The following is an 8,948-nucleotide window of genomic DNA, read 5'->3' on the forward strand; positions in this document are numbered from 1 at the left end:
GAGCTACAACTCAAGAGTCTGGTATGATAGACTTCTCCAGTGATTTGAGATTACCTCAGCGCTCCCCCGAGCTGCAGCTTTGTTTCACACTGACTCTGTGATTAATACTGCTCTGAATAGTCAAACTGATTTTTCCCCTTAATTTAGTAAACGTTCAAGGTCTAAGCCAGTAGAGCGGCCTACTGACCATTAAATCCTCTTTAGATTTCAAAGGTCTTTTCACTACACTTTTTCCATTTTTTCCTCCGCATGCCTTCAGCTCGCTCAAAGAGCCTGTTCACCAGTAAAGAAATGCACAGTGCAGATTGTAGAGCAAATTATTTTCAGGGTTATGTAAGACTTGGACAATGGAAAAGACTGTGTCCACTGAGCTCTGACCAATATCCTTCCCTCCACCGGCTTCCTGACTAATGCCTTGTGAGGTTTGAATGGGCTAAGACCGTTCTTTATGGAGAAAACGTTTGTGTTGTTTTGAGATTATTTCATGCTGTATTACTAGCACTTTTAACGTTTTGTTCTACGATATCAAATACGTCAGTAAATATCCCCCCAGTGAATTCTGAAGCCTTTATGTGCCTTAAATAAAGTGGTTGCTAACAAGTGGCTAAATGAGACTACAAAACGTCATCACACCGACTCGTCCGCCTTTACAGCCTCGTTGTGTATACTCGCGCTCATGCGACCGTGGTGTAGTCCGCTCACAGCGTAACGTTAGCTTTTTACTTCTGGCGATTGAATTCACACTTCAAAAATCCTAAAAATGGTGTTCATTTGTGAAGATTATCTTGCTGAACAAAACGTGTAAGTATCATAAACGTTTGTTGGCCACAGAGCTTATTTTCTGAAATAATCCAAAGCCCAATGGAAAAATCCCATTGGCTTTTAGTCGAGGGAACCATGGCGATTCTAACTTCCTGGTTGGCCTACAAAATCCCTAGAGCACTTTATATTGCTTATTATTTCTAGCTTCTTTTTTTTTTGACGTTTTAAAATGTGTTTATTGGTTTTCATTTTTATAGATAAGTTCAATGGAAACAACATTTACAACAGAGATTTACAAACAAAAGGACAAAAAATGAATAAATAATTGTCAGAGGATTAGGGGGGGGGGCTGCTTACGAATTCAACATGAAATTTCATTGTTGCGGTTTGTTCAAAAATAATGACAATGACTGTAGGTCTGCAAATTACATATGAGGAGATTTAAAGCTTAGATTCAGCGTAGTCTAGGAAGGGATGCCACATTGCCACGAAGCGTAAACCCTGAGTTCCTCTAGTTTTAAGTGCTGCATGACATCTCTCAACCATAAAATGTAACTGGGAAGTTGTGGGTTTTCCCAGTTTAGGAGAACTAGCCTGCGTGCTAACAACAATACAAAGGTCACAATCTTATAATTAGCTCCTCTAAGAGGAATATCCTCTCCTGAGACACTGAATATTGCAATCTAAGGATCAGGTTCTATCTATCTACCTGCCCAAAAACTTCTGACAGAGTTTGGAAAATAGATTTCCAGTAGTTAGATAATTTAGGACAGAGCCAGAACATGTGTGCCAGAGTAACAGAGAGCTGCCTACAACGGTCACAAATAATCTACATTAGGATATATTTTGACAAGTTTTACTTTGGAATAGTGAAGACGATGTAGTACCTTGAACTGTATTAGCCCATACCAAATACTGTGCGTAAGCATTTTAATGTATTTTTACACAAGTAGTCATCATGTAATGAAAACATTTGGTAACATTTATTTATTAAGATCTTAACAGCTGTGTTGCACTGTTTTGACAGTTGTCTAAGTGAAAAATTTGGCAGGTATTTGGTTTAGGAATTAGTGTTATCATAGCTGCTAAAAATGCTGTCGACATCCTAAACTGAACTGACCTCTCATGTACATCTACTCAAATGTAGAACCTCTTTCTCCTCCAGCTGTACGTCTCGTCGGAGAGCCGTTTCAACACACTGGCGGAGCTGGTGCACCACCACTCCACGGTGGCCGACGGCCTCATCACCACGCTGCACTACCCGGCGCCGAAGCGCAACAAGCCCACCATCTACGGGGTTTCTCCCAACTACGACAAGTGGGAGATGGAGCGCACTGACATCACTATGAAGCACAAGCTGGGCGGGGGCCAGTACGGGGAGGTGTACGAGGGCGTCTGGAAGAAGTACAACCTCACTGTGGCTGTCAAGACACTAAAGGTAAGAAGACAGGTTGAGGATTTATAAGCTCATACATTTGACATTATAAGGAAAGGTTGTATATCAATATCCATCTGTAATTTGGCTGGAATAATGCTACCATCTGGTGTTGTATGGATGCAACTGCAACCAGCCAACCAGTTTTGCTCAATTTGTTGCCAATAACTCTGTCCAGGAGGATACGATGGAGGTGGAGGAGTTTCTCAAGGAGGCCGCTGTCATGAAAGAGATCAAACACCCCAACCTGGTACAACTGTTAGGTATGTTAACTTTCTCATAAGAGGCCTTGTATGTATATCGTATAACCTCTACATTTGAATAAAGGATTTCTTTTGACTCAGATGAATTAAACTTTTCTGTTCTTTTGCATATGTACTCATATTTGCAGGTTAAATAGTTTAAGTAAATATTTTCAAGATTTTTACTGCATACATTTTGAAGTTTGTATATTTGTTCTAGAAAAACACACAAGGTTCGAACTATTCAAATATCTATTCACCCCCACCCCTTAGGTAAATCAAAAAGTTAAATATGACAAACATCGGCCAAAAAAAACAACTGGAGATGTACTCTGTTAATCGCCTATTGCCAATATATTTGGCAATAACACCTAAATGAGGTGGTAGCTGGCTGGAGGGAGATCGCCTGAAAGTCATTTCCAGTAAATATCACAATAAAACGGCTGTTTTCTGTTTAAAAAGTACAAATGTTGGAAGATAACAAGTACTACACACCCATCTTTTAAGTGATACATCTCCATTCTGATCTTGAGCGGACAGCTGATAAATACGTGGTTTGTTTACATGCGGTAACGTAACGCTTGCTGTTAGGACACGGTATCTCTCTCTCTGTGGCCGAGTTCTCTCCATCATTAAGGTTGTTGTTGAATAATTCCTCGTTCAGCTTGACCTACAACGTTACATTTAAGTTTCAATTAATGAAAGTGACGTTATGTGACTCCCGTCATGTGGTGCATTCAGTGCACGCGAGGCAGACAGCCACGGTTGTGCTGCTGTTTTTTCATAATTGAATATTAATTTTCATATTCAAATTATTATTTTTTTTAACTATTCAAATATGTATATTTGAATTTAGAATATTCATTGACAGCCCTAATAATAGCTAGTGAAAGTAACATACGTACATGTTTCCTTGGCAGGTGTGTGCACACGGGAGCCACCGTTCTACATTATCACAGAGTTCATGACCCATGGGAACCTACTAGACTACCTGAGGGAGTGCAACAGAGAGGAGGTCAATGCAGTGGTGCTGCTCCACATGGCCACGCAGATCTCCTCCGCTATGGAGTACCTGGAGAAAAAAAACTTTATACACAGGTGGGTGTGAAAATCTAACGCTTCGTTCTTCAAGTCTAAATCTAATAGAAGAGATCGGACAGTATTGCATCTGTGTGAATTGATTTCTATTTTCCTTGTCAGCCTGATTACCTGTCTATAGCAGCGTGGTCTCAGTCAGAGCTGCACAAATACTAAAGAAAAATATCTTCTTTGTCCTTAAATCTCCTTTTTCTCCCCATTCCTGAGCTGCTCTCTTCTCACTCTCCCATCTGTTCTCGCAGGAGGACAGACTTGCATCACAGACAAGTCCGTGTTGTTGCATAGCTTGTTTGTTCTGACACGTTTAACAAGGACCTTTTAGAAGCAATGAGAAGATTTATGTCTTTTGTATTTGCCAAACCGCATTTTAATTTTTAAACCTGACAAGACTCAGCTTGCGGCTCTGCTCCACACAAAACAGCTGTAGAAATCCAACACTACGGTGGATGTTGTAATAAGACATTCTACTTTCTCTGTGTTTTTGTCTTCATTTTTTTTTTTTTCTTACTCACGGAGCTTTTGCATTTTTTTGGAGTAGTTTACTGTTCTGTCAGGATTTCCCCATAGCCTCCTGATCATAACTCAATCTCCTCTTAATTGTCCCCCGCAGGGACTTGGCTGCCCGTAACTGTCTGGTCGGGGAGAACCACCTGGTGAAGGTTGCAGACTTCGGCTTGAGCAGGCTAATGACTGGAGACACCTACACAGCTCATGCTGGGGCCAAGTTCCCCATCAAGTGGACCGCTCCGGAGAGTCTGGCCTACAACAAGTTCTCCATTAAGTCTGATGTCTGGGGTAAGTTTGATCTCATCGCTAAACACTAAAATGTATTCCTGGTGTTCCTGCTTGAATAGCTCATTTCTTTCAGGTTCATCATCATCATTATAATATTTCACATATTCCCACCATGTCTTTACGTTCCAGTCATTTAGCTCTTGATGTATGAATAACACAACTAGCTGTCTACATCTCCAGCATTTGGTGTGCTGCTGTGGGAGATCGCCACCTACGGCATGTCTCCCTACCCCGGAATTGACCTGTCCCAAGTGTACGAGCTGCTGGAGAAAGACTACCGAATGGACCGACCAGAGGGCTGCCCCGAGAAGGTCTACGAGCTCATGAGGGACTGTGAGTAGCAAAACTCATCTATCCAGTATATGATTAGAGGCCTCTATTCTATTGGAGGGACATTTGAATTATTATCTTTGGCAAAGATAATAAGATACAAATGCAAAAGTCTGTCACTGAGTGACTGACTGAGTGATGAAGTTACACAATCGGTCGGCCAAGTGTTGGTGTTTCCTCATTGGCCGTTGCTTTTTCAAAATGAAAAGGCAGGAACAGTCCTTTGTTTATGTTTATGTGTCAGCGGTTCCACTCAGCCATATACTCGGTTTTGACCGAGTCTTGTTTTTTGCCTTCCTGTCAGGTTGGAGGTGGAACCCCTCAGAACGTCCATCTTTTGCTGAAACACACCAAGCCTTTGAGACCATGTTCCAGGAGTCCAGCATCTCTGATGGTCAGTACTGCTTTCTTTAGATATCCAAAGCACCTTCACTCATGGGTGTTGTTTTCTAATATCCATAGATACCCTCTTGTAATGGTTCTTTTGTCATAGTGCAATAAGATTGTTAAATCCTGACTGCATCTTTGCTGTTAGAGGTGGAAAAGGAGCTGGGCAAGAAAGGGAAGAAGGCAACATTAGGCCCCATCCAGAAGGCTCCAGAGCTGCCCATCAAAAGCAGAACTCTCCGCAAAAACATGGACAACCGGGATGGAGATAGTCCAGGTGAGATGCCTCCTGCCCATGTTGCTACAACTCGTTGTAAAATGGAAAATCATTTTTCTAGTCCGTCGATCGTAGTTTGATAGTTAGTGAAAGTATTGTATTCTTCCTTATCACTGATGATTTCCTGTTTTCTTTTGGGCTCTTCCTCAGACCCACTGGAGCCGGAGGTAGCTGTGTCGTCACCCATGCTCCCCAGGAAAGAGCGCCCCCTCCTGGACAGTAACCTGAATGAGGATGACCGCTTGATACCCAAAGACAAGGACAAGTCGCGTGGCTTCCTCAGTCTCATAAAGAAAAAGAAAAAGAACGCACCAGCTCCGCCCAAACGCAGCTCCTCTTTCAGAGAGATGGACATCCACCCTGACAGGAGGGGCGCCACCCCAGATCTCCGAGACAGCGACAGCTTCAACAACGGTGCTTCATTGGCCATTAACGACATCACACACGGCCTCGATTCTGCAAAGTTCCTGAGTAACAATAACGGGGCAGGGGGCATCACCAACGGGGCTCCTACGTACCCGGGTCCTTTGTTTCCCAGGAAGAAGGGAGCTCCGGCTGTGCCTGGCCCTGGAGGGAAAACAGCTACAACACCGCCCAGCGAGGAGGAATCCATGTCTAACTCAAAACGTTTTCTCTGGTCCTCTAGCATGCCCAGCGGCTCAGATGGCACCGAATGGAAGTCTGTCACACTGCCGCGAGACCTCGGCCAGCGCCACTTTGACTCAGGCACCTTCGGGGGCAAGCCGGCTCTGCCACGCAAGAGAACCAGCGAGCAAAAAGGGGAGAACGCCCCTCGAATGGGCACCCTGACTCCCCCGCCGCGTCTGAACACCTTATCAGATGTTTCCTCTGCCTTTTTAGGCAAAGACACTGATCCCAGTCCTGGTTCCAGTCCCCAGGCGTTAACACCTAAGGTGGTCAGGAGACCGGGGTTGCCGGGACTGGAGAACTCCAAGACCAGCGCTCTCCACGCTGAGCTTCTCAAGCCCAACGTGTTCCCTGCTTTAGGGGCAGCTGGAGACGAGAGCAGGGCCCGCAGACACAGGCACACTGGGGACTCGTCATCTGTCAGGGAAAGAGGAAAGTTACAGAAACCCAAGCCAGCCCCGCCTCCGCCGCCCACCAACGCCCGAACGGGCAAGACTTCCCGCAGCCCCACTCAAGAACTCCCCTCCCCCTCGTCCACCACCTCAGATGTCAAAGCTAAGGGCCTCCCCTCTCTCTCAGAGCCCCACCATACAACCACTGCCAGTGACCAAGCCCGCTCACCCCTCAGTGAGGGCTCCAAGAAGCTGCCCCTGGGCTCCACCTCCAAACCTCAACCGTTAAAGACCTCCGCCTCCTCCTCCTCAGTGACCACCTCCCTCTCCAGCCAGAGCCTCGGAGGCTTCTCCTCCTCCCTCACCTCCCCCGGCGACCTCAGCTCGCCCACCGCTTTCATCCCCCTAGTGAACACCCGACGCTCCCTCCGTAAGATTGCACCCCGCCAGGCCGCCGAGCGCACCCCCAACTCGGCGGTGACGCGCGAGATGGTGCTGGAAGGCACCGAGCTGCTCTGCACGGCCATTTGCCGCAACTCGGAGCAGACGGGTAGCCACAGCGCCGTGCTGGAGGCCGGAAAGAACCTGTCCAAGTACTGCGTGAGCTACGTCGACTCCATACAGCAGATGAGGAACAAGTTCGCCTTCCGCGAGGCCATCAACAAGCTCGAGAACAGCCTGCGCGAGCTGCAAATCTGCCCCACCGCCACAGGGGGCGCCAATGCACAGCAGGACTTCAGCAAGCTGCTGTCCTCTGTCAAAGAGATCAGTGACATTGTTCAGAGGTAGCGCCATAAAATCTTAAAACTACCAAGATATTAAACTGATATGAACTGTATCCCTTTTTTCTGAGCGTGCGCATGAACTGCGCTCCATGCCGAGCTCGTGACGGAGGGTAAAGCCTGCGGGAGAGCAGCAGCAGCAGCAGCAGCAGCAGAAGAGTGTCGGTTACACACTATAGCACACTCTGAAACACTTAAGCCTGTGGTTATCGTGGATGGAATCAAAGGAATCTCTCTGTAGACGTCGTTAGACAGAGTTTGCAATATTGAAAAAAGCCTTAACCATGAATGAACGGCGTCTTCTGGCCTTCATGAGAGGCGAGGGGCCAATTCTTTTATCAACATGACTTTTCACCAATCATTTTTGAAATGATCATGTCTTATGTATTCTAGTTTTCCCCTTTATCGATGACACTAGTAGAGAAGAGGCCTGTGATATTTGTTTCCAGCACTGTTAAAGTGTCGATGACAATGAGCAAAAACACTTAACCTCATTCTTGTTCTAGGATGCCTTCTAACACTTAAACGACTGATCTCATAGTTTCCATTGTCACCTGTAAGAATTAGGGAGCTTCTGGAACCACACGGCGTTTTTATAACCTGATGTCCAGCACACCCCAACATTTTGCATCGCTTAGTTTGTACCATTTCATCTGTGATTGGTTGTGTGCAGAGTGATGAAAAGGTGTCAGTGATTGTTCTGTATGAATGCTTTTTTGCAGTATTTGCAACCATGTGCCATAAAATAATAATGGGAGCAAAGCAAAACGAGGCAGAATGAGCTTCACCTTTTTTTGCTTCACTGCACACTTTGGTAACAAATAGTGCCTTAAAACACTATTGGCAGAGCTGTTTTTTAAAAGACTTGCCACTTAACATGTGCAGAAATGTGGTAAAAGAATAGCTGTGTTGATTTGTTTATTGGATTTAAATGTGTGATTGCCATACCAAAAAAAAATCTCCAGTCTGTACTGGAGAGGGACCAGGGTGCACGATCTGCTTCTTAGTGGATCTGACTGTTGTTTTATGTCGTCCTTAGACTGGACCTTTTTCTTATTTTTATAAAAACTGATTCAACTTTCTCTACATGCCAGTCACAAAAGCCATCAGTAGCAGCTCGGCCTTGCAGCAGCAGCAGCACACTGTTTGATCTGACTGAAACGGTGTTTCTCCGACCACGGATCTCTTTGCCTGAGAGAATTAGCTTTGATGGAGGGATTATGTCATGTGGTCTAAATGCTGTTTCAGAGGCCTTTCCACCCCAGCAGGAAAACAAATATATATATCTCCTGGGGGAAACACTGGACTGAAATGTTTATGGATCTGTCACTTGCTGTCTTACAGAATAATGAATAAGTGAGAAACTGACCATTATAGACTAAAAGAACCCATGAAATTCCACTGTAACATCACACGTTTCTACTCGTCAGTAACTCCTGGACATTTTTTAGTATTCGTGCTGTAGTCGTCTCACCCCATGTGCCCGGTCTGACTGCGATGCCTGAGGACACAAGTCAACTGCAAGCTGCCTTGACTTCAACATGGTACTGTCAGTGTTGGCTCTTTGTTTTTTTATTCCGCTCCTTTACCACCATACCACTACTCTACTTTAATGTCTAAGCCTCCTCACCAATTTTGTAGACAAACTTTTGCTTTCCTTTGTAAATATGTTTTCTTTTTCCTATTTGTTTCTCTCTCTCTCTAGCCTTGGTGCAATTTTTGTTGCAATAAAATACAAAGCAGTTGTGCTACTTGAAATACATTACAGTCTAGTGCTTTTTCCTCAGTAAAAAAACAGTT

At 44.9% G+C, this 8,948-nt stretch overlaps 1 protein-coding gene across 4 annotated transcripts in view; it reads left to right on the plus strand.

The window, feature by feature from the left end:
* abl1 (c-abl oncogene 1, non-receptor tyrosine kinase) overlaps nt 1-8,910 on the plus strand; it is a 40,338-nt gene extending 31,428 nt beyond the window's left edge. For 2 of the 4 annotated variants that reach the window (XM_037753560.1, XM_037753562.1), the window contains exons 4-11: nt 1,910-2,200; nt 2,376-2,460; nt 3,360-3,537; nt 4,148-4,332; nt 4,513-4,665; nt 4,967-5,056; nt 5,198-5,326; nt 5,477-8,910. In XM_037753560.1, the coding sequence (XP_037609488.1) occupies nt 1,910-2,200; nt 2,376-2,460; nt 3,360-3,537; nt 4,148-4,332; nt 4,513-4,665; nt 4,967-5,056; nt 5,198-5,326; nt 5,477-7,155 (2,790 nt within the window). In that variant the 3' untranslated portion in view covers nt 7,156-8,910. The remainder of the gene's footprint in view (nt 1-1,909; nt 2,201-2,375; nt 2,461-3,359; nt 3,538-4,147; nt 4,333-4,512; nt 4,666-4,966; nt 5,057-5,197; nt 5,327-5,476) is intronic. The other 2 variants (XM_037753561.1, XM_037753564.1) reach the window with 1 other exon arrangement.
* The last annotated feature ends 38 nt before the right edge of the window (nt 8,911-8,948 follow it).

Source organism: Sebastes umbrosus, chromosome 19 (genome assembly GCF_015220745.1).
Source record: "Sebastes umbrosus isolate fSebUmb1 chromosome 19, fSebUmb1.pri, whole genome shotgun sequence".
NCBI lineage: Eukaryota > Metazoa > Chordata > Actinopteri > Perciformes > Sebastidae > Sebastes > Sebastes umbrosus.